This window comes from Myotis lucifugus, unplaced genomic scaffold (genome assembly GCF_000147115.1).
Source record: "Myotis lucifugus unplaced genomic scaffold, Myoluc2.0 scaffold_326, whole genome shotgun sequence".
NCBI lineage: Eukaryota > Metazoa > Chordata > Mammalia > Chiroptera > Vespertilionidae > Myotis > Myotis lucifugus.
Genome location: NW_005871374.1, coordinates 596,941 through 623,459, shown reverse-complemented (window position 1 = coordinate 623,459; position 26,519 = coordinate 596,941). Strand labels below are relative to the sequence as shown.

The 26,519-nt window shown below is 37.3% G+C and overlaps 1 protein-coding gene across 16 annotated transcripts in view; it reads left to right on the top strand.

Moving 5' to 3' along the window:
* The window catches only part of PCDH15 (protocadherin related 15), a 537,899-nt gene that overhangs the window by 81,350 nt on the left and 430,030 nt on the right, over positions 1–26,519 (top strand). For 10 of the 16 annotated variants that reach the window (XM_023764291.1, XM_023764288.1, XM_023764290.1 and 7 more), the window contains exon 2: positions 2,368–2,433. The exons of 3 other annotated variants lie outside the window; for them this stretch is intronic. In XM_023764291.1, the coding sequence (XP_023620059.1) occupies positions 2,368–2,433 (66 nt within the window). Of the gene's footprint in view, positions 1–1,842; positions 1,858–2,367; positions 2,434–26,519 lie in introns of all 16 variants that reach the window. 3 more of the 16 variants (XM_023764289.1, XM_023764286.1, XM_023764277.1) reach the window with 1 other exon arrangement.

Genomic DNA, 26,519 nt, shown 5'->3' with positions numbered 1-26,519 from the left:
CTAGAAGAGGTGATGCTTTGCCAGATTCTTAAAAGAGAAATAGAAGTTCACCAGGAAAATCAGAAGAGGAAGGAAGTTTCAGCAATGGCACAGCAAACATAAACTTAGTTTGTTATGGTAGACAATAAACTATAAGAGTGGAAAGGATAGGGGAATTAGACGGGGATGAGGTATCAGGAGTTTAACTTGGATTAGTTATATAAAGAAAGTCTATCCATAAATTTAATAATAACCAACTGGAAAAAGTTTAAATATTTATATCAAACTCCCACCTTCTTTTCTTTTCTTTTACCTTTCCTGCCCCCAAAAGTTATTGATTATATATCTGTACCTCTACCAATACTCACATGCAAATACATGGTTTTTGTCTACTCTCTCTAGCAATGATGGACTTAATTAAGGCAGTGGCCATATACATAAGAAGAGGGAATAGTCCAAAAAAGTTACTTCTCTCTGAAATATGAATGGAAGCGATGTTTGATAATTCAAGAATTGCTTCTAGTAAGAACTGGCTAGGTTTTCTTTATGAAGACATGGGAGGAAAAAAATTCTGATTACAATTTGGGTGAGTTTTCATGGTTACAGGTGAATTATAGTTTCACCAAGAGAAGCATAGATTTGCCAGGCAGAAGTAGAAGCTGAAATTAATCTAGGTAATAAAACTTCCCCCAAAATACAAGGTACGCTTCAGCAAGAATAAGGTGTCTGATGTAACAGGAGGGCATAGTGCTTAATTCTAAAGGATGTAGATACCGTAACATCCTTGGGAATGTTTTCATTACCATTTAGTTCAGAAAAGCTCTGAATTGGGAAACATGTAATGCTTTTATGCCAAGAACTACCATTACTATACCTTTGATTTGGGTGCATGAAAATAATTCTCAAGGAATGAACAGATGAATGCAAGATGGAAATAGGTGAGGAAACCAGTAAGAGTGACATATAGTGAGCAGCTGTGCTATATGGGGAGGGGAGAGAGGAGGTGGAGGAAGGGGTGTTAGCCACAGGACATATTTTAGATCTAAAAATGCTGTGGCTTGAAACTCCTTGCACAGTGACAAGGACGGAATACTGTAGATCTGTGCGATTTTAAGCTTCATTTGAGAGAGCACATACCTTACAGTATTGAATAGTGCTTGCCAAAGGCTTTGTTATTCATGCCCATCTGCATAATAGATAGAATTTTCACAAATAAATAAGTAATAAGCCTTGAAGTCATCTCCCAAGAAACACACATACTTGGATGGCTTTAAGCAGTTTTGATTTACGCCTCAGTCTCAGGAATGTGCCAAGTGCATTTACCTGCACAGCACAGCTATCCCAGGGACTGCCTCGGAGAGTGCTTTCTGTCTCAGATATGTGCAGTGGACATCTTGCATGCAACACCTTCACATTTTAATTATCTTGGATATTACAGCTCATGAAGCTACTTATATGTTCATTATCAGGAGATTCTTGGCAGGGTATTAGTATTGTTTAACATAATGAATTAGTCATCAGTGATTGACAGGCATTGTGCTTAAGGTTTGTTCAACATGGAATAATAGTTCATAAGTAATTTGTATTTACTTTTTTCAGGAAACATATAAATGTACTTTATATCAGTTTCAAGTGGCATATAATATTGCATTAATGTGTTAATATTATATTAGAATTTCAAAATTTGTTATAAGGATTTTACATATTTCTTTTACCACAAACCATTTGGTGATGTATCTGTTATTATATAATGCTACGTATATCTGTCAATCTTCGCTAAATATATACATATATTCTTTCTTCCTTTCCTTCTTCCATTTTTCTGATCTGCTTCCCTTGATGACTCTATACTTTTGACTCCAGACTGGCAATATGAGGGTAAGATGACAAAAATTAAAATTCCAAACAGCCTCATGAGCATTGCTTGTCTGTCTTTGTTTCATTCTCTTTAGAACATCGTTAAAATTTTATCCACTTCCTTTAATTAGACTCTTTATCACAATTAAAGTCTAATTATGTTTGTTTCTGTTGTGAAGCTTTAATTACAACTTATCCTTGTTGATCATTCCTTTATGTTATTTCTTTGGGTTATATTACCATCCCATTATCTCTGTCCTGAAAGACTTTTGCTCCCCTGTGGTCTCTGCTGGTGTTTTCTCATTCAGATTTGAATAGCTTCACAATATACAAAGTAACTATGTTATATGTGGAAAAGTAATCTATGTCGTTCATATGGATTTTTTTAATAATTAAAAGCTGTTAAAAGTAATGACCCATATTAGTTTGATTGTAGGATTTAACTGTCACTGCCCATCTCAGTGAATTTGATCTCAGGGTGAGTGTTCCCATAGATGTAACTTCTTACCTTTGTTTGTTTTCTCTCTTTAGATTGCAAACTAGCTAGGGGAGGACCACCAGCTACCATAGTCGCTATTGATGAAGAGAGTCGGAATGGTGAGTGAGCTTTCTGTTTGCAAGTGACATATCGAAGAGGGATTTCTTCCCATTTTAATGCTATGTTTGTTATGTGTAGAAGTACTAAATAAAAGCTTCAACCCAAATTCAGAAATAACTCTCCTTTAACTTTTCCCAGGTAAGGGTTTAAATATCGCCATTCCCTGGTAATTCCTTGGATTATATTATGACAAATTCTAGATAGTTGCTTAGTTTCTATTGTGAAGGAATTATTTGATTTAGGATCAGTCCAGGAATGCATTCAGATACTGGCTGGAATTTTTCTTTGTCAATAGATAGAGTTGATTATTATTTCATCTAACTGAAATACATTATATTCCTCCAAAAGAAGTGTATCACAAGGTAAGTCTTACACTGCTAACTTAAATTGGCTGGAATCTGGTAAGGATTAGGATCCATAGTTTATTAGACATGGCGATTAAGAAACGGTTAATGGGAAAACTGAAAGTGCATGGGAACAGAAAAACTGACAGAAAGTCTAGGGCAGACAAATAAGTATGAATTTTCATGCAGGTTGTCTGCCATATTGAATAACTAATTCCTAATTCATATTAAGTACTTTGAAAAGATGTTTTCTTATCAGAACCAAAAATAGATATAATTAGCACTTTTTTTCACAACACTCTTTTAGCATCTCAAAACGTTAATGTACAAATATTTAAAGCCTAGAGGCTCGATGCATGAAATTCGTGCAAGAGTAGGCCTTTCTTCCCCCAGCTGCTGGCACTGGCTTCCCTCTGGCACCCAGGACCCGGGCTTTCCTCTCAGCCCCGGCTTCGTCTGGAAGGTCATCCAGAAGGACATCTGGTCTAATTAGCATATTGTGCTTTTATTATTATAGATTCTGCTCTATTAGGTAGGAGTGGAATAATCTATTGAGTGCTGGTTTCTATTTCAAACTAAGTGTGGGAATGTGTTTTGTGGCTTATTTTGTCTACTGGTTCTATAATGGAGCTTCCATTACTCTTCTTTGATTTGTACTTTCTATTTATTCTAAGCGTTGCTTTTTCCAGATTTATATTTTTAAAGAAAGAATTGTCAATTATTAAAAAAATGTGTTTTTAATAGAATTAAACCAACAAATTTTGAAAACTTCTATAATATACATAATACCTGCATTATTCTATTCACTTCATCATGGATTTATTATGCAGCATTAGAAATATTCCTTTTACTCCTTTGAAGAGTTGACAAACTTTTTTTTTATATCCTTTAAAATAAGCCCAAAATGTCTGCAGATTTGCTGGCCTCTGTTTAAACAAACTTAAGTATCTATTAGCAGCACTTAAGAAATCACAAAAAGTTGAGGTTCTTTTTTTTTTTAAGTCAATCCCTACTAAGCATGAAAGCATATTAAGTTAATAATAGTTAATATGATTCATTTAAATAAATTGGAAGTAAACCCTATGTGTGTCCACAGAAAAGGAAACATATACAAAAATACTATACCAGGAAAATGTTCTACCTCACGTGGAGAATTATGGTTTATTTGTGGTTAACTATTTTTCTGTGAATAAGTTTGTATTTTCTAAGTGTTCTGCAATGAAAACAGTTTGCTTTTTAAACCAGAGATAAAAAATAAATAAAAAGACAGAAGGCCAATCTATATTTTTTTCATATTGTTCACCAATTCCGTTGAACATATAAGCTGAGCTGAACTAAAATATTTAGTTTAATAAATATTTGTGTTTTAATGTCTGAGTCTATACAGAGCTTATTCTGCCAAGCAGATAATTATAGCTATAGCTATTATGATATTTTATCTCCTGTCATGTAGATTATTCCACTTTTAAAAGAGCTTAGGAACTCTGCAAAGATGTTGCTATAGTATATTGCAAAGATGCTGCTGTTTGGTGGCATATTGTGAAAGATTAATATTTTAGTTTTAGAAGAATGTGACTTGATACAGTGCAGTAATGTTGTACTCCTTAAATGGCTTATTTTGAAGAGACTGCCAACTACTCAGAATTCTGCCAAAGTTATTTGAGTGTCATCACAGAGTATCAATAAACAACCCAGAGACTAAATGCTTTACATTTTTCTTTTACATTAAATTTCTAAAATATGGTGATTAAATGCACATCTGCCAGATATTATAATGTACTGTGCAATTGTCCTTATCTTAAAAGTCTAAAGGAAACAATCCATGCAAATGTTTTCTCTAATTTTTTAGGCAATCTAAGAAACTTCCCAATAAGACCATTAATTCTAGTCCTGCTCTTAAAATACCTTAATTTCTCTTTTCTTGCATTTTAAATGGTAGTAATAAAACATGTGGGTATCATATCCTACCGGTATAATAAGCATTCATTTTTAAAGGTTCCAGGGCTTCTGTTTAAAATATATTTTTATTGACTTCAGAGAGGAAGTGAGAGAGAGATAGAAACATCGATGATGAGAGAGAATCATTGGTTGGCTGCCTCCTGCACACACTCCACTGGGGATCCAACCCACAAACCTGGGCATGTGCCCTGACCAGGAATTGAACCATGACTTCCTGGTTCATAGGTCGATGCTCAACCACTGAGCCATGTTGGCCGGGGAGTCCCAGGGCTTCTTAAAAAATATTAAGCCAAACTAGTAAGTTTATTGTGTGTCTACTTGCCTTTGGCTTAATTTATTGATGTGTACTGCTAAACAGTCTCAATTGCTAAACACATCCTCTACTAAAGTAGAGCTTTTAAATAACTCAGTTTTTTAAAAATCCATACTTAATTTTCTTTTAGAAATCATTGGGGTACATTTACAAAATGTTCATAATTTATCACATGCATCAGCATATTTCAACATTTTTATACTCTGTGAGATGGGACTAGCTCCTTTTTGTGACTATGTATGCTATATGCATTTGGAGATGTGTTTATGTTTGAAAGAACTTAAAATTAGCAGGTGGAGATTCACAAACTTCTTCATCACTCTGTATCCTACTAGATTTTTTTTCTCCTTGGTCATTTTCCTCAGCAACATATTGATAACGGATTCATAATATCACCCTCGGTCTCAACCAGGAGTTTGTTTTCATCACAACTACCAGAAAGCAAGCTTATGTGGTAAGGACACAAATTCAACACATAAAAAGAGAAACATCAGTTCCCAGCAACTAACAGCAAGCTCTTAAGCTAGTATGTACAACATGGTTAGTGTGTAATTACATGTAGAGGGGAGAATGTATACAGAGAAAAAAAATTTAGAACATATTATCTTATTTAATAAAATGATAATTTCTGAAAATTCTTCCTAGTAAACATGTAAATCCAAAATCCTTCACAGGGATATTTATAGCAACCTTATGAAAATTGCCAAAAATTTGAAACAAACAAGATGTTCTTCATTAAGTGAATGAGTAAATGGATGATGGTGCATTCAGACAAATTCAGTGCTAAAAAGAAATGAGCTATCCACCAATGAGAAGACAGAGGGATCTTAAATGTCTAATTACTAAGTGAAAGAAGCCAATCTGAAAAGACTACATACTGCTATGTACTGTATAGTTTCACTTTATGATAGTCTGGAAAAAAGAAAAACTACAGGTAAAATAAAAAGATCAGCAGTCATTAGGGTGGGCAGGGAAAAGATGAATAGACAGAGCTCAGAGGATTTTTAGGGCAGTGAAAATAGTCTGTATTTTACTGATGGATATGTCCTTATTCATATGTGAAACCCAAAGAATGTGTAACAGCAAGAGTGAAATCTAAGGTAAACTGTAGATGTTGGGTGATTATGAAATGTCAATGTAGGGTTAACCTTGGTAAATAAATAAATAAATATGCCATTCTAGTGAGTGATTTTGATAATAGGGGAGGTTATAATATGTGAGTGGCAAGGGATATATAAGAAATCTTTGTATCTTTCTCTCATTTTTGTTTTGAACCTAACTCTGCTCTAAAAATGAAGTCTTAAAAAATAATCTTTCTGGAAACATATGCTCCAGTTTCACTGGTCTCTGGGTGGCTTATGCCACTGAGTCTTTCCTGGATTAGAGAGCCAGGCGCAGTTACACGGAAACGAGGTAAAGCCTGCCTCTCAGGGCCTGCCAAGTGGGAGTCCGGGCTGCTGTACAACAGCCATGGAATGGCATTCAGATGGGCCCTGGGATGACTGGTTCAGGCTCATTCTCAGAAGCTGGATGAATACGTAGGCAGTGTGGAGTCAAGGGAGCCAGACAGTTCTTAACTTGCGGTTTGAACATAACACTACCATCATACAAAAATGGACAGATCCAGAGGCAAAAGGATATCACTATCTATGTGAGAGAGTAGAAGGTCCTTGCTAAATGTCCTTTATGGATCTAAAGTTAAAAAGATATTGTGAGCTCCCAGCAAATTTGGGAAATGAAAGGTGATGCGAAGTGTCTTCACAATCTGAAAGCAACCGCCAACAAACGATGCCACAGAGCGTTCCATGAGAATGTTTCCCCGTCCTTGTCAGAGTCAGAGCGGGAGCTGAGTTCAGAGTTACAGACCCTCACATGCTTCCAGGGAGGGAGAGGGCACCACGGAAAGAAACAATGAATTCATATGGTCGCTCCTCCCCTGCAGGTTCTCTGGTGGAAGCATGCGGCTAGGAGAGGGAGCGGAGGGAGGTAGAGGTTGGCTATTCATTTGAAACAGTTATCTTGTCTGCCATTGTCAAAATCACTAGGCTTGGCAGAGTAGAAGATTAAATTTTTATGTTTCTGTTTTTCATTCGTTATAGTTTCCAACTACCTATCTCTCAGATTTATAGTAAGGAGTTAGCCCAACTCTGCCCTGCAGACCTCCGAAGGGTCCCTGGTAGAGAGGCGCACACTGCTGGTAAAAAGGGCCTTGTACTCATTGAAAGAAAAACCTTAAACAAACAACACGCCTTTAGGAATATTCCCAAGGTTCAAACAGAGTGTCATGTGACAACATTTTTTGACATTCAAGTGTTCACATGCGGCTCTTTGGCCCCTTGAGTGTGGCTCTTCCACAAAATAGGGGTCGCCTAAATACATCCTGCATATCAGATATTTGCATTACGATTCATAACAGTAGCAACATTACAGTTATGAAGTAGAAACAAAAATAATTTTATGGTTGGGGGTCACCACATGAGGAACTGTATTTAAAGGGCCAGAAGGTTGAGAACCACTGGCGTAGAGGATGACTAGAACCCCAGATGTGAGACTGCATCAGATGTTGAGAAGAGGGGGAACCGAGGAACCAAGATGGCTACTATCAGGCAGCCTGGAAGACAGTATCCCTCTGGGTAACATGAAAAGGTTGAGGGTGTAACCAAGAGGTTAAAGGCGCTATGAATATATACAGCACATCCTCCCAAAATGTTTGCACACTTTAATAGCTGATAACTCAATTATGAAAATGAAATATATTTTAATAAACACGGCCTTTATAATTATTCAAAGTGTGTGCATACATTTTGGGGGACACCCTATAGTATATAGAAAATGATTCAATAAAAGGTGCTATAGAGTCCCAGGCTTATGTAAATGTTTGAGAGAAATTTTACTAAAGGTTGAAATGCTTATCTGGGCTCGCCTCAGGCCATGCTTCTTGTTTCTTTCAATGTGACTAAACTAGAATATCTGTTTAAGATATCTTGCATTTGATTCTCAAGCTCGCTCGCTCTCTCTGTCTCTTTCTCTCTCTCTCTCTCTCTCTCTCTCTCTCTCTCTCTCTCTCTCATTCTTTGATAGTAAGTATTTTGATTGTTTCAAACAAGGCACAAAACACAGTAATAAAGTGTGTCCCACATAATTTATATATTAAATAAAATACAAAATACAGGATATACTCTTAGCTATTAAGCTTTGAAAAAAGTGTATAGCACTTTACTCAAAAATTAAAGGGATGGGGAGATCTGGTAAATATTTCTTATGGGAGGGATAGTTCTAAGTATTTGGTTATTTATTTTTTAAATTGGGGGACAACAGTACATAGGTTTCAGGTATACATTCTACAATACATCATCTGTACATTGTATTGTGTGTTAACCACCCAAAGTTAAGTCTCTTTTCTGTAAGCCTCACCTCTATTCTGAGTTATTGTCTTATTGCTAAGGTAAATAGTGTTTGTCACTTCCTTAGACAGATCTTATCAACAAATCCCAGAATTCTATATCTGAAATATGAATAAATTAAAGGGCAAATTTACTACAAATAAAATAAATTACAGTTTTATGCAGTAGGCTATACACTTATGGACACAACAACTCTAACAATAAGAGTTTTATATAGAGTAAGGTAAATTTATAGATGACTGTACAAGGTTATAAAATATTAAAGCTTATTTTAATGGAAGTCTTAATATTTTATATTAATCTTAACTAATACTTTGTATAGGGCTATATCAGATCATCAGTGCTGACACCAAGTAAATGACTTTTAGCTCCATACGGCAGTTTCATTTTTCTGAATAAAAAAAAGTACATACCTTTAGTTCTATAATTTTATAACATCCTAACTTGATTGTTAACTGCCAAAATATTAAATCTTTTTTAAGCTTGGCTGGTGTTATTCAGTGGTTACAAGGAGCGTCAACCTATGAACCAGGAGGTCTGGGTTCGATTCCTGGTTAGGGCGCGTGCCTGGGTTGCAGGCTTGATCCCCAGTAGCGAGGCGTGCAGGATGCAGCTGATCCATGATTTTTTCTCATCATTGATGTTTCTATCTCTATCTGAAATCAATAAAATTATATTTAATAAATAAATAAATAAAATCTTTTAAAGACATTAGTGTCCTTCTGGCTAGACTGCTTATGGATGTTGCATGGCACTGAAATCATGATTCCAAATTTCTTTGTCATCCTATTGTTTACTTTTTCCAGTCATCCTCAAGTCATTGTGAGTTATTTTCGATAGAAGGTATACACCTTGATGATGAAATAGAATTTTTTTCATAACTTATGGAGGAGTTAAATGATACTATCCAATATACATTTGCCAATGCCTATTTTATGTAAAAAAAATCATGTCTTCTTCATACATTTTAAAATCTTACTATTGTGACTGTAAGACAAGTTTTATGGTAGCAAACAATTTGGCTCTGCTCATTACTGCTGAGGCTGTATGTGCAAGGATGCATTCTGCTTCGCTTATGCCAAAGAATCATTTTCTAAAAGGTCAGCAGTTGCAAACCTTCTGAATATATAATTTCAAAGTGATAAGTAAATAGAAAAGTTTCTAAGCATTAGCAAAATAGTTTGTTACTTATCTCCTTAAGCTACCTAGAATTTTTTTTTTGGCATTTAATCACATATTTAATTTATGATCTTCCTTTCCTCATTTGTTTACTAAATAGTGTCCCACATGGAAAGCGACTGCTGGAGTGAACGGGAAGGCAGAAAAAGCCAGCAAGCTCAGGCATTTTATACAGAAAAATAATTCTAAAAGTTAGTGACCCCTCATTTTAAATTTCAGAATCCCAATGTTATTAACAATAATGAAAAGATTCAATCACACAAAATAACCTCTGGTTTCCAAAGAAATGAAAAACACATTTAAGAAAATACATTCTAGCCATAACCGGTTTGGCTCAGTGGATAGAGCGTCGGCCTGCGGACTGAAAGGTCCCAGGTTCGATTCCGGTCAAGGGCATGTGCCTTGGTTGCGGGAACATCTCCAGTGGGGGGTGTGCAGGAGGCAGCTGATCGGTGTTTCTCTCTCATCGATGTTTCTAGCTCTCTATCCCTCTCCCTTCCTCTCTGTGAAAAATCAATAAAATATTTTTTAAAAAAAAGAAAATACATTCTAGTTCTAGTCAGTTTGCTCAGTGGATAGAGCATCGGCCTGCAGTCTGAAGGGTCCTGCTTTCGATTCCAGTCAAGGGCATATGCCCGGGTTGAGGGCTCGATCCCCGATGGGATGTGCGCAGGAGGCAGCTGATCAATGGTTCTCTCTCATCATTGATGTTTCTATCTCCCTCTTTCTTTCTCTCTGAAATCAATAGAAATTTTTTTTAAATAAAAAGAGAAAGAAAGAAAGAAAAAAGACATTATACTCTAATTGTACCTTTTCTTTTTTTTAAATCCTATATTGTAATCTTATGTCTAATAGGAATAAATCTGAGTTTTATAGAATTAAATTACATCACACACATTTAATACTAAATGAACCATTTTTCTATAGAAGAAAACTTAATTATACCTTATTAAGGCAAACAACTGAAGCTATAGTAATTTCATTTGCATAGACTGTTGGAACATAGGCATGGGCCTTGAAGGGCAGTAAGAATGGCCCTCTGTAGTAGAGGTGAGAAGGCCTATAAGGTTCTATCCATTTGTGAACATGAAGAAAATAAGATCCTACAATTTTTTTCAGAATAATAGGAAATCCTATATATTAAAGATAAGTCATTTTAAGTTAAATGTTTATACCTTTCATGAGCCAAACAAGACATAACTGTGTGTCTCATCTGTCCCACCAGTGTTTTGACTTCTAATCCAGGCAACATGGATGAAAGAAATAAATTAGGATGATGAAAAAGACAAAGGTTTTACTAAAAGGTGGACAGGGCATCTGTAGGGAGATACTTTTTAAAAGGGAGTGAGGGGTCTTGGCTTTGAGATTTTTTTTTGCATATCCAACACACTGTTGTGTAATTTTTAGTTTAGTTGGGGAGTGAGGCCCCGGTGGAAATTATTTAGGAAATTATGGATGGACAATGCACCAAAGTTCAATTACTGGTTTTAGAATAAAGCTCCTGGGGTTTTTCTCTGTCCAGGACCTTTCCTAAGCAATGTCTGCATCTGCTCTTCCCCTGCGTGTTCTCTGAGGTTTTAGAGCCCAGCATTCCCTGCCCCCCAGAAACTTTCTCTCCAAAATGCCCCTTTAGTACGAATAGTCCTATCACTTCTTCTGTTCCTCATGATGGAATATTGACTGGTAGATCATTGATCATTCTTCGTGAAGCTATAGGGCTAAGAACTTTCTTCTCTGTTAGGACACTGGAAATCTGAAATGGGTCACTATTACTACTTTTGAATAAAGTAATCAGCAGTGTAAGGTTCTTAGCAATACTGGATGAAAACAGTAATCCCTAGATGATTTGAAACTTTCTTGAACTTAAAATCCCTCTTACAGCAGTTTTCAAAACAAATGGTCAAATGCCACATATTTCTAACTGGAATTGTTAATGTAATTTAATTAAATATGTTTTAAATGTGCTATGTTGATTCATAAATATGAAAGTAGTTGTTATCACCCCATCTATAGCTACTTCCTAATCTGTGAAGTATACACTAAGGCTAGTATGGTTTATATTCATATCAGGTGGAGCAATTTAAGCAAATAATACATGTTTATTCCTTAGAACAAATGAAAGTGGATCTTTTTTTAAAATATATTTTTATTGATTTCAGAAAGGAAGTGAGAGGGAGAGAGAAAGAGATAGAAACATCAACGATGAGAGAGAATCATTGGTCAGCTGCTTCCCATATGCCCCCTACTGGAGATTGAGCCCAAAACTTAGCAATATGCTCTGATTAGGGATCAAACCATGTCTTCCTGGTTCATAGGTCAATGCCTAGCCAAGCAGTTAGCTAGAAAATGTCCATTACAGACAGAAGAAAAAAGAAATTCAAAGGCTCCAAGAATGAATATTGCTGGTAAGTTTAAGACATGGAAAAAAGTCAACAGAAGAAAATGAGTGATAGCAAATGTGGTTGAAGAAAAAGAGAAGATGAATGTTGGCTGAATATATATCTATATCTATATATCTATATATATATATATATATATATATATATATATATATATCAAAAATGTTTTTAATTGATTTGCTATCAAATTAGTTAATAGTGACTTCGTCTAGCAACCTATAATTTATTAAGAATAATTTTCCTTCCCATCCCTAGTTTGCATAATTCAAAATTTGAATAGACAACTGTGAATGTAGCATGTATGTTTATAACCTCAGTTCATTTTATCATTTAAAAAATGTGCTCCACTAAAAAAAGAAAATCAGAAAATACATTAACTCATGCAGTTTGCTTGGAGGTATCACTGCCTCATCTTACCTAATAATAGACAAACATGCAATTTGATCATCCCTCTGCTACACTCACCAGCCAATGAGGAGAGTATGCAAATTAACCCAACAAAGATGGCGGTTAATTTACATACGTAGGTGCAAAGTGGCAGAGTGAAGACTGAAGGCTCTGGCCAGAGCAGCAAAGACTGAAGGCTCTGGCCAGAGTGAAGGCCTGGGTCCCGGAAGCTGGAGGAAAACTGGTGCCAGCAGCCAGGGGAAGGGAAGGCCTATTGCACGAATCTCTTCGTGCACTGGGCCTCTAGTCTATAATAATAAAAGTGTGATACACTAATTAGATCGGACAGCCAAACGACCTTCTGGATGTTGGGGGGGGGGGGCTGAGGCAGTAAATATCAATAAAAATCATATATAATAAAAGCTAAATATGCTAAGTGTCCAGTCGTCTGGTTGGCCGTTTAACCAATCAAAGCGTAATAAGCTAATGATATGCTAAGGCTGCTTAACCACTCGCTATGATGTGCACTGACCACCAGGGGGCAGACACTCCAACCAGTAGGTTAGCTTTCTGCTGGGGTCCAGCCAATCGGGACTAAGCGAGATGGGCCGGACATACCCTGGAGCCCTCCCGCGGTCCCTCCCTGGCTGGCCAACCTCCTGTCTCCTTCCCCGGCCATGATCATGCACCAGTGGGGTCCCTCCGCTTGGCCTGCGCCCTCTCGCAATCCAGGCTGAAGGACCTGGCTGAGGACCTTCCCCCGCCTACTCCTCCCCCTGAGTGCACAAATTTCATGCACCGGGCTTCTAGTAAATAAAGAAAATGAATTAAAAACAAAGTGAATAATTTAAATGCTAAACCTTGAGACTTAACCCAAATCTTAGAAACAGTTTAAGATATCTTTGTAGTTAACAAGCTTCATGCAACATCATTATATGCAGTTTTTCTTTCTATGGTATGTTTATATTACTAGTACTAATGACCAGTTAATACCTCTGCTTAGGTTTCAATCCTGTGATGAGTATCAAATATGAAAGTGAATGGTGATTACCAGGGGGAAAGGGGTGGGGGTCGGGGAATGCAGAAGAGGATAAATGGGGAATAAATGGTGAGGGAAGGAGTGACTTGGGGTGGTGAACACAATACATTATATAATTGCATTATAGAATTACCACGTGAAACCTATATAATTTATTAACCAATGTCATCCCAATATATTCAATAAAAAAGTGAATGCTTCATTGATTATTATTTGAGCATTCTTTTGACACATGAATCTTAATGTCTCTCATATAATGTTACACAACAAATAGGCACTTGTCAATTAATACCATTTGTTTTTTTGAAATCTATTGAGTCCCAGGAGAGAAGTAATTATTTTGGTTTCATGTCAGTCAGCTTCAAAATGCCTAATTCTCACAGAATATCATTTTTCTCCATACCTTTTTTGTTGTTGTTATTAATCCTCACTCAAGGATATTTTTTCCATTGATTCTTAGAGAGTGTAGAAGGGAGGGAGGAAGGGAGAGAGAGAGAAACTTCCACATCAGAGAAACATACCAGTTGGTTGCCAGCCAACCAGGGCAGGGATGAAACTGCAACCCAGTAATCAAACCCCAGACCAGTGGTTCTCAAACTTCTGGCCCTTTAAATACAGTTCTTCATGTTGTGACCCAACCATAAAATTATTTTCGTTGCTACTTCATAACTGTGATGTTGCTACTGTTATGAATCGTAATGTAAATATCTGATATGCAGGATGGTCTTCGGCGACCCCTGTGAAAGGGTCATTTGACCGCCAAAGGGGTCTCGACCCACAGGTTGAGAACCGCTGCCCTAGACCCTTAGGTGTACAGGCCTACATCTCACCATTGAGCAACATTGTCCAGGGCGCTCCATATCTTCCCATTCTTCACTGTATTCTGCTCATTGCTTTTGTATTCTTTTGTTTTGTTTTGTTTTTGTCAAGGCAAATCAATTAAAATTATATCTGATTTTGAGGAGACTAAATACCAGCAATTTGAAATTGAATAAGTGATAATTAGTGTATACTCACATAATCCTAATTAAACTGCCATCCTAATGTATTTCTCTGATTGGAAATTCCTATTTTACATATATTATCTTTATCATTATAGGCAAAGAAACATTGATAGGAAATTGTGTAAGCATTCTTAGGATGACATATCTGCTTTTTTCTTAAAAGGCTTCAGAGATAATCTTTTGGGCTTCAGTTTTACAAAAGCATGCTGCTTAAATTAATACTTTTGAGATGCTGTGTTATATTTTCAGTATAAATGTGAATTTAGCATTGTCTTCTACAACATGCCTGTCTTTAATTTAACATGAATTTTCATTTTGAAATAACTATTAGTTACAATTTTTGACCTAGGAAAATGTGCATCTTTATTCTGTGACACAGTAATTCAGTGATGGCACAAATATTCCTGGTATATGTTAAAGGAATGTCTTCTGTGAGTTTTGGTACAAGAAAAAGACATCTATACTAATATTCTATACTAATAAAAGGATAATGGGCTAATTAGACTGGATAGACCAGACGTCTTCTGGATGTCTGGAACTCCTTCCAGACAAAGCCATGGCAGCTGCGAGGGCAGGCAGCCACAGCGGCCAGCAGTGGCAGCAGCAGCTGGATGATGGGGGCAGCGCCTTCCTCTGATAGGCCAGATCGTCTCCCAGTCCCAGTACCATGGCCTATCCTTCCCCAGAGGCTGCAGCATGGTCTCAGGGTCCTGGGATCCCGGTCCCAGTGCTGTGGCCCCTCCCTTCTGCAGAGGTGGTGGGAGAGGGGGATGCGCAGTCCCGGAGCCTCCACAGAGGTTGGCTGGGGTGTGACCGCAGTGCTTCAACCTCCCACAGACCCTCCCCCAGCTGGCCTGTCCCCAGATCACCCACCCCCCCGACCTGGAGGGGGACAGGTCCAGCACTAAGAAGCAGCGAGCCTGGCTTCTGGTTGAGCCACACACACACCCCCACCCCCACTCCTGCTCAGCCAGAAGCTGTGCTTATGGCTGGCAAGCACAGCAGAGGTCATGTGAGCCTCTCCCACCTCCACGGCAGGCAGGTGGTAAGGAGCAAGGGGTCCTGGACTGCGAGAGCCCCAGACTGCAAGAGGGATGTCTGAGTTTCAGCTTAGGCCCAATCCCCAGGGAGTTCTGGACTGTGAGAGGGCACAGGCCAGCCGGACCTGCCACCCCCCCCCCTCAGTGCACGAATTGCATGCACCGGGCCTCTAGCATAATTATATTTATATTAACAGTGGTTGAGAAACAAGGAGAATCCCCTATAAATATACAGAATCCAGTTTGCCTGTAAATATAAATCCATGCTTGGAGAATGACAATCCATGCTTGGAGAATGACAGGATGGAAGGCAAATATATATAAAATACTCTATGCATGATGGAAGGCAGATATATTTATAATAGTCTATATAGGCTGGAAGGCAATATACTTAGTATATGTATATAATAGTCTACATATTTAATCTACATAATCTATTATATATATAATAGTTTAACAGGCTGGAAGGCAGAAATGATGCTATTTTATTGTTCTTACTTAAGTGTGAAATGAAAAAGCAGAAGACTTACCCCAAAAACACTTTGGGATTCCCAAACAATGTGAGATAATTAAAGAACCTTGCAAGTGTGCCCTGGCCAGTTTTGCTCAGTGATTACAGTGTTGCCATGTGCGCTGAAGGGCTGCAGGTTTGATTCCTGGTCAAGGGGATGTAACTGGGTTGCAGTTTTGATCCCTGACCCCAATCCGGAGCGTGCAGGAAGCAACCAATCAATGTCTCTCTCTCACATCGATGTTTCTCTCTCTCCCTCCTTCCCTTCCACTGTATCTACAATGTAATAATAATAATAATAATAATAATAATAAAATAAAATAATAAAATAAAATAAATGCAAAAATATCCTTGGGTGAGGATTAACAACAACAAAAATGCTTCTGTTAATACCATGAGATGTTCTCATAAGGAAGAACTTGATATATTTCTTTATATATGCATGAGAAAAGCAGTAGTTTATTATCCATGTAATTATTAAAGGGATCCTAAAGGCATGCATTAGAATTATGCCCTTGATAAGAAAAAGCCTATGCATGTTCAGAAAGAACCATTGCTTTGCTTTTTTAATTTTAAAAATTGTTTTAAATATTATTTAATAGAGAACATCTTTTGGACTACTGAATTTATGTCTACATATTTATTTGTTTCCAAATAAGTACCAGTACTTATACACAATCATTAAAATAAAAGTAGGAACTTCTATGTACTTCATTAATTTTTTTAAAATTTTCTCCTACATTTGGGAAGTATTGCTGCAGAATACTGATGAGTTGATAATTGGCTATATTTTTTATATTCACTTTGCTCACACGCGAAAATTTTTTTTCTAATTCAGCTTTTTCAGGCAATTCAATATAAATTCACAGTTTAGTCAACTGAAGAATATCTTAACAGTGTTTCTACTACGTTATTCAACTAAGCTGAAAGGTACCAACCTATAAACTTTAGGGCTGAGCAATGACCATTTATTATAGGATTGCAGCTCTATTTTAGAAATTACTAAAATTAGGTATAAGGTTGTGTTCTTTACATTTGGGGATATATTGCTCTAATTTAAAAATTCCAAACATTAATACTTTCTCACATAAAGTTTCATGTAACATGGAAATTATTTGATTTTCATTTAATATGTCAAACAGCTCATCTAAAAATTTTGAACATGAGATAACCAATGTGGTAATAACCATATTTTCTTCCTTAGTCTATAATATTCATATTGTATAAGGTGCAGTCCCCTTAATTACCTGCCAACACACTAAATTATTTTAAACAAGTTTGCATATTTTCAATATGCTTTATTTGGGCTAAAGAAAAATAATTAATATTCTATTTGTTCACTAGTCTCTCAAATGTCCAGTGGCTCAAAGGTAATTCTCCAATGTGAAGGTTTTAGGCTAATAAATACTGACTATTTAATCACTATGGATATTTAAAAGAGCTGATTTGAATCATATGCTGTGCATTTGACACAGTAAAGAGTGTGATGGACAGTGTAAGATGAAAAATGTCCAATGATAAAAGCTACACATTGGTACTTAGTGTCAATAAAATTCTTCCAAATGGTAGTTCAAATATGTTTTGTTAACTAATTTCTTATATCATAAACAATGGTCGTGTTAAATAATGTGTACTATAGAAGGAAGACCTCGCAAATTAATGAGAAGTTTATTTTTGTTACACTTGAGTAGGCCAACTTTGCCAATTTAATTTTGTACCTCCTTAAAAATTATTTAAATCCTCAAAGTGTCATTCCTCATTTTAGTATGCATAAAAACTGTATTAAATTATTTAGGTTATATTTTTATGATAAAACTAGAGAGAACTTGAGGGGAAAATGTATTGGCATATGATGAAAAGCTGTCTGGGAAGTATGTAAATGTTTGCATATTTTACATGGACAAATAGATTTTATAATAAGGACTGAGGGAAATATGTTTCCTTCCTTTCACTTTATCCTAAATATGCATATAGATAGAGAAAGAGATAGATGTATAATAGAGATATAAAGTAGAATATATGAAGAACTGAAGGGGACTTTGGAATACTGTACTTAATTAGTTCCCTTGATAAAGGGCAGTTGGCCTTGGGTAAGAGAGCGAGGTACAAGTTTTCTTAAAGCAGCTCATTTTAGAATGTAGCTAAACTTCTCAATTCGAAGGTACTGTGTTATCCTTGATAACTCCATGGTTTTGAAACAATGGCTTCAGGAGTTGTAGAGATTTAGGAAAAGCAGCAAGGTATTTTATTTTAAAGGCATCTTCATTTCTGTGATTCCTAGGACTTCGCCAAGCAATCCCCACCCCCGTCTCTCTTTAATAAGTATTCACAATGTAAGTTAATAATTTATTTTACGTTATAAATTAGTTGAACATAGGGATTTTTTATCAGCTTGATTTATTTACTGATGGTGAGTTCTAGGCTTATATTTTTCTTGATTAAAAATCATGGAGCACAGCCCAGCCTGTGTGACTCAGTGGACTGAGCACCATCCCCTGCACCAGGAGGCTGCTGGTTCAATTCTTAGGGCACATGCCTGATTTGCGGGCTCAGTCCCCAGCAGGGGGTGTCAGGAGGTAGTTGATCAATGTTTTTCTCTTTTCTTCAGTGTTTCTATCTCTTTCTCCCTCTCCTGTCCTCTCTCTGAAATCAACAAAATTGTATATTAAAAAAATATATCACGGAGTACAGAAAAATAATGGCAACTCTACCTTTCCAACCATCCAAGCCACTCTCCTCCCTATTAATTAACACTTGGACTAGGAGAACTGTATGTAGAAATTTATATATGTGACAGAGATGAAAAAAAAAATGTTATAGAACCAAGACACGCACTTTACTCTTAGGGTCAGCATAAGAAATGCTGAAGTTAGCCCCAGATGGTTTTTTCTTTAAATATATTTTATTGATTTTTTACAGAGAGGAAGGGAGAGAGACAGAGAGCTAGAAACATCGATGAGAGAGAAACATCGATCAGCTGCCTCCTGCACACTCCCCACCGGGGACGTGCCCGCAACCAAGGCACATGTCCCTGACCGGAATCGAACCTGGGACCCTCCAGTCCGCAGGCCGACGCTCTATCCACTGAGCCAAACCAGCTTCGGCCCCAGATGGTTTTTGATCAGGGGATACAGCGTCAGCCCATGGACTGAAGGGTCCCAGGTTCAATTCTGGTCAAGGGCAGGCAACCAATTGATGTATCTTTCTCACCTTGATGTTTCTCTCTTTCTCTCACTTCCTCCTCCCCCTTCTACTCTATCTAAAAACCAATGGAAAAATATCCTTGAGTGAGGATGAACAGCACAATAACAAAATTCTGAGGTTAAATAATCATTTATTATTCAATTTATTTAACATGTGCCAGGCACTATGACTACAAACGGTCATTAAGACATCATGTCAAACCTTCTAGAGCACTTTAGTTGTAAAGATAACAATTAAGACAGTAAAATAATGCACAGATTTACTACAGAGGAGAAATTATTCAACCATCTGGTAGAGAGAAGGAGTACAGGAAAGCTTGATGAGAAGAGCAATTCCTGAGCAGGATTGGAAAATGTATTGTTGTTTTTGTCCCCCCAAAGTAAAAAGGATTGAGGGGGAAGGCAACAATTCTAGGTAAATAGTCATGAAATAGTGTGGTGTTTAGAGAACCTAGTAGTTCTCACATGGTGTTTTATCTCACATCCTGGGGCATGTGTTAAAAATTAAATTGCTAGGTTTAATGTGAAATATGAAATTCTAATCTTTGACTTTGAGAATCACAGTTCTGCATTTTTATAAGCTTCCTGACTGAGTAGAGGGACTTCTCACCGGCACCAGAGAGGTGTGACCAGGCAGCCCCCTGAGTCCGCGGGAGAGGGTTGTCCCAACCTCGATCCTTGTCTTCTCATATAAATGAATTTTTATGAGAGACCTTGACTGCATTGTGAAAAGCCGATTTATTAAAGCAATTAAAGCATGCGCCTTTATTGAAAAAGCAGAGGCAAACCTATACATCTGGCTTATGAATCACAGACAGGCTCAGCTAATCTGAAGAGCAAGTTGGGTCCGTTCCATGCCTCTATGTCTCTGAATCAGTTTTGTTCATCCGCTTATTTTGTTCATTAGATTCCACATATGAATGAGATCACGTGATCCCTGTCTTTCTCTGACTGGCTTATCTCTCAGTGTCAAATAGGACACAAACCGTAGCTTTGTCAGCCTGATGATCTGAAAGAGGGCTGGGGATATTCTTGTTTGTCTTGGAAGAAAAGTTTCAGCGATCTCTTGGTGTATTTTTACCTCAGTACAGCTCTGTGAGTCAAGCTTGTTCCAAGCACTGGTTTTCTAGATGTATATATATTTTTTACTAGTATCACTCTACTCTTTTTCTATCCTTGTCTATTTTTGGCTGTCTATTTCTTACCTATTTCTTTCTACTCTGTTTCTATGCTTGTCTATTTCTGGCTGAACTATTCTACCTGAACTCCCTTGGCCATCATAGACCCAGCGCAGCACCTGTCCTAGTTTCCCTTACCTCGCACACAGGCACTGTCTCCTGCTCCTGAATTGCTGTAGCGTTAACTATATGTTCTTCCCATTGCCTTCTGCCTCTCGTTTCCTTGCCTGCGATTCACTTTTGATCTGTTATAAAGATTGATGTTCAGAGCAATCAATGTTTACTAAGAGTGTCATCAATATTCCTTGCATAACTGTTGCCAAATTAAATTTAACCACGAGCACCTACACAGACAAGTAAGCTTAGAAAAAGTCATTTTAATAGACACGGGAGACAATAGCATAAACCCCTGAAAGAGAGACAATCATCACCAGCACCAAATGCTCATCGTGTACTGATTGTGAGCTAAGTATTGTTACATAAACTAAAAACAGTAAAATGCATGAATTGAGGAGGTTTACAATCTCATTGAATAGGCTGGATGTGAGTATGTTAGTATAAATAACATTTAAGAAACAGTGGAAAGAACATGACATTCAGAAAAGAAAATTGGATTCAAGCCGAATTCAACAGCGTAACTTTTAACTTTCAAAGAAAGCATCTAGCCTTATTTTCATTAGTTATGGAATCGAGGAAACAATACCTATTTTTATGGGTTACTCTCAGACTAAATAGAAAATGAAAAAAAATGCATTTCTTCAACAAGTACGTGTTAATTGAGCAACTCTGCCTCATATATGCTATTAAGGAATAGAGGCATAATACAGAACAAGAAGACCTAGCTTCCCACTTGCTTCAGGCTTACATTTCAGTGGGCAAGATGAGAAAGATGCAGAAATAAGTATATGCAGAAAGATGGAAGAGTGAGACAACCAGTGCTAAAGCCCTGGGGGAAAGCTTCGTCTGTTTAAGAAACGGAGAGAAGGCCAGTGTGGCTGGAATACTGCGATCCAGGTGGAAAATGTAACAACAACAGCTGGAAAGGTAAATAGGGGACAGTCAATAGCAGCTCATCTTGTTTTATTTCTTTTTCCCAGACAATGTATTAAGCATCATTTGTATATAAATATTCCTAATACAATAACCCTCGTGTAGGGACGGCTATTATCCTCATTTTACAAATGAGGGGAATGATCTCGTACTTTAGGCTACATATCTAGTGGACCCAAGATTTGAATTTAAGCATTCTGTTTCCAAACTTGATGTTGGTTACTGGAGGGAGGAGTAGTTCAACTAAAGATGAAAGAGGAGGAGGAAGGTAGAGGAGGAGGAAGCAGAGAAGAAAGGAGAGGAGGAGCATGAGAAGAAGGAGGGAAAGAAAAGAAAACACCTAAAAGATTAAAATAAGAAAACCAATCTAGTATCTGTTATTTATTACAATTAGTGCAAAATTATATATGAATATGTGTATGCAGAAATTGGAAAATACAAATGTTTGCTTACCTTGCAATGACCATAACATATTTTTTAAAAAGCTATTCACAGACTAATGTGTATAGAATGGTTTCATTTTAGTTACCAAAAATCAAACAGAACAAATTATATATAGGTTTGTGCTTAAATATTGAATACATATGATTATGGAGAAACATACAAATTTAATAATACTGGATATCTCTAGAGAAGGAATTGAAAACATCCCATTAAGAAATAAATTAAAAACAGAAAAATAAAAGAGTGGAAGGGAGAATGTAAAACACAAGCAACCTTTCTTCTCATCTGTCATTTGGGTGTGTTTGAAAAATATACGTGCATCAAAAAAAAAATAGAAAGAAGCACAAGGATTTGGGCATTAGATTGGACTATGAGACTATTTTCAAAAGTGTGGAATAAACATTGCAAAGTAGTTATCATTTTAGATGCAATGAGGTGACATTTACCTTATTAGTTGTAAATTGTTGACAAAGCACTACTATTGGTTTGCAAAATTGTCTGCCGAAGGCAAATGAGGGAGATATTTTTTGTCTGTTCTGAACATCATTTCTTTTTAATTTCCCACTGTTCTCAAGTTGTGTTCCCCATCTCTAAACCCTTCAATAGCCAGTCTACAATCCTTCCATTATAACCATCCTTGCTTTGGTTTTTGCCTATACCACGTGGAAGCTTCCCTGGAGGGGTCATCTCATCCTAGAATCCTGATTTTTCCTAAGTGACAGAAAATGACTTTTGGGTTAATTGATTTAAATGTTTGTCACTGATGCATACATATCTCTATTTAAGTAAAATAATACTTTATTCCAGTTTGTACTTGTAAGATAAATCATTTTGATACCTGGTTATTTTTTAACAGGAAAGGAGTACAGGGAAGGCCAAGATAATACAGGCATGCCGCTTGTGCCAGAAAGCTGTAGTTTAACATTCTCCAGGTCTGTTCCCCACAGATCGCTGGGGAAAGGGAATGGTGAATAGACGCATGCCCATAAGGTCTGGGGGATGGGGGAAGGTGCTTGCCTGTCAGTCATACCTGGGGACAGGGCATTGGCCAGAGTAGACATGTAGTTGTAGCCACTGCAAGCAAGGGAAGAACTGATCATTAAACTCCTAAACAAAGGCAGCTCCCTCTCTTAGTTCTATTGGGACTCTTGAATGGGGAGCACTCTCTTGTATTTGCTCTCATGGCCCACAGTCATGGGGGGTCCACATGATGGACTACGATTAGCTTGGTGCTCTGCTGGACTCAGTTCCACCATGGAATGGAAACTCTGGACACTGGCATTGCTTTTAGTTCTGCTGAAGCCCCAGCTGCACATTTTCCAGGACTGGACTAAGGGAAATGGGACTTTGGAAACCAAGGGGTATAATTTCATGCAAATAAACCTTTCTAGCACATCTCCGTCTCTCATGCTAGTCTTAGAAAATTCTTTTTCTCAAGGTATCGCACGAACCCGACCCCCAGCTCCCAGTGGGGAAAGGGATACCCCACTCCCACTGAGACCAGAGAAGTTCCACCTGTGAAATCCCCTGAGACAATCTCTGATACGCTTAAAAAACACAGCCAGCATTGGGAATGGGAGCAGAGTTGGTGAAGTTATGGGTAAAATGAGAGTGGACATGGTTTGATCATCTTGAAACTGGGTAATGAATAAATGGAGCGTAGTACAGTATTTGCTGCTTTTGTGTATGTTTGATTTTTTTTCCCCTTAAAAAAAGTTAAAAAGAGAAAGCAAGAGACAGAAGTTTTGGGAGACTGATACAAACCCTTACAAGGTTTAAATTTCTGTCATTATAGGGTTCAGGGCTGAGCTTAGTGGAATTGTTGGAGAAAAGCTGAAAATATTGAGGAGAATTATTAGGGTATCCTTGGGTGTTTTTGAAAAAAAAAATGAATGAACAGAAAATCTCAGAAACAGTGACTTAATCAAATAAAGTATTCTCTTTTAACAGGTGAAAAAAGCCTGGAGGTGGGCAGCTCAGGGCTAGTGCAGCAGCCCCATGCTATCACACATGTCTTATTATCTTTCTCTCTTTCTACTCTTCTCTCCTTAACGTGTGGCCTTTGTGCTTATGGTCACAAATAGTTTCTATATCTCAAAGCACAACTACATTTCAGGGTTTAAAAGGAAGAAGAAAGTAACAGAAGCAAAGTGTAGTGCTACATGAGGAAAACAAAACTCTCCATAGCCAACTTTCTCTTCATGTTCATTGTCCAGAATTGTGTCACGTGGAAACTGAGTTCCAAGGCAATCTAGGAAATTTCATCTCATGTTGAAAACTTTGCCAAAACCCAGTGATATGACAGTAATACTAGTGAGTAGGAAAAGGATCATGTACCTCGGGTAGGCAGCAATTAGTACTTGCCAGAGTCTACCTCTTTGGCTAGATTACATCCTTCGGCAAGCTTCTTTCTAAACACAGAGCATAATCCTCCCCTCTCACCTCCCTTGTGCGAGACAATGGCCTGAAATCCAATCTGGGTTTTATATCTCACCCAAAGTCCAGAATTTTACCCTTTTCTGAAACAGAAACCTATTGTTAAGATTCCGGCAATAATTTTTTTTTAAATAATAGGGAGATGCTCACAGATTGCTTATTAGGAGGAGAGCACATTCAGAGGAGTGTGTGGAAGAAAATGACCAAGGAGCAAGTTACTGAAAAACCCAGAGAGACAGTTAGATAATGTGAGACTGAACCCTATGACTACATTTACAAATCAGGGAACGTGTAGTATAAGGTTGGATTATATGATGCACTTTTACGTATAAATAGCCTTTTTCAAACATGTAATTAGACTGTCAATTGGTTACATGTGATTTCTCAATACGATTTTTCATTTTTCATTTTGCAAAGAAATTATTAATGAACCAATAGGGAGACTTTAAAAATATATCTCTAGCCCGGCTAGTGTTGCTCAGTGGTTGAGCGTCAACCCATGAACCAGCAGGGCATGGTTTGATTCCCAGTTAGGGCACATGCCCAGGTTGCAGACTCAATCCCCAATAGGGTGCAGGAGGCAGATAATCAATGATTTCTCTCACATTGGTATTTCTATCTCTTTTTTCCCCCCTCTCCCTTCCTCTCTCTAAAATCAATAAAAGCATATTTAAAAACAAAAGAGAACAACAACAAAAAACATCTCTAAAACTGAAAGCAAAATCCAGAATTTTGGCTTTCCAGAAAATATAAAAATTATGCCAGGGTCACTTTGATTTTTACAGGAGAACTTAATCACTTTTACTGAACTGAATTTTGAGGTTTCAAATACTTAGAGACTTGAAGTGTTTAAGAAAAAACCTTTTTAAATAATTTTTTTCAAGTGTACAATGTCCACAAAAAATTATTTTAGCAAAATGGGTTCTAAAGTAGTGAAAAACAATGATTAACAGAACACTCCTGTTGAATCTTCTCTGAATTGCTCTTGAAGCTGAAAAATAAAAATGTTATGTCTGTTTCCAACTACACTGCTTTCCATATTTTTCCCTAGCAATATTAAAGGAATTTGATCACTTTCTTTTCTTAACTTCTTAAAATGTATTACTTTGTAAGCATCTACTCTATAAAGATGACACATGAGAGGATTACTAGGTAGTAGTTTAGATTTTTAAAACTATGTGGATTACTGAAGAAAGAACTCAGAACTTGAAAGCACTAAGTTTAAATCATGAATGTACCACTTGCTGGCTGTATGAACTTACAAAATATTTCTTAGGTTATTTTGTTTTACTTATTTGTGGAGGGGGGTTAATATTTTTCCAGGGGCTTTTGTTAAGAATTTAAAAATATATAAAGACCCTGGCAGAGTAGATTAATAGTTACATAGGAACTATTAAAATTCAATCTTCAGTTTTGAACTTGTCCTACAAATTGCCCTTTTACTGATGACTTTCACACTTCATGTAAAAAGAATTTGGGGGACCATAGATTTGAGTTTGTGGTATAGTGGTAGGCTTTATTGAGGCTGGAGCAAACAGAGGGCTATCTGGTTCAGCTCCATCCCACTGTGGAAAAGTTCAGCCGTGTTTTTATCAGGCCCAGGACTAGAGCCAGTGTCCAGAAACTCTGTGCCACACCAAAGCTTAGTCCAGTGTAGTCTTTGTCCCCATCTGGCTACTTAGTCTGTTCCCAGCTGTGCTCTGGCTGGCACTATACCCAGGCCTGTGCCTGGAGCCCCTGCTTGGACTTCGCTAGAGAGAAAGAACTTGCAAACAAAAGGGGCAAGTGTGCAGAAAGAGAGACTTGGTTCGTCTGCCTTCCCTATGCACCCCCACCAAGGATCAAACGGACAACCTGGGTATGTGCCCTGACTGGAAATCAAACTTACGACCTTTCAGTGTATGGGATGATGTTCCAACCAGCTGAACCACATGAGCCAGAGCAAAATTTATAATTATTTTAAAAATATAGTATTTTCTTAATTATTAGAAGATAACAAATATCCACAGAATCCACACATTAATACTGTAGTGTGGTTTGCTTCAATATCTGTACATATAGTTCTAAATCTTTCCAGGGTAAAAAATGAATACCCATTCATGACCACCCTTTTGTATCTTGTGAGCTGTTTTAGAGGACTTTCTTAGGCTATGCTTGCAGTTTCCTTCTCAGCATAATGAGGTTTTCTAATGACT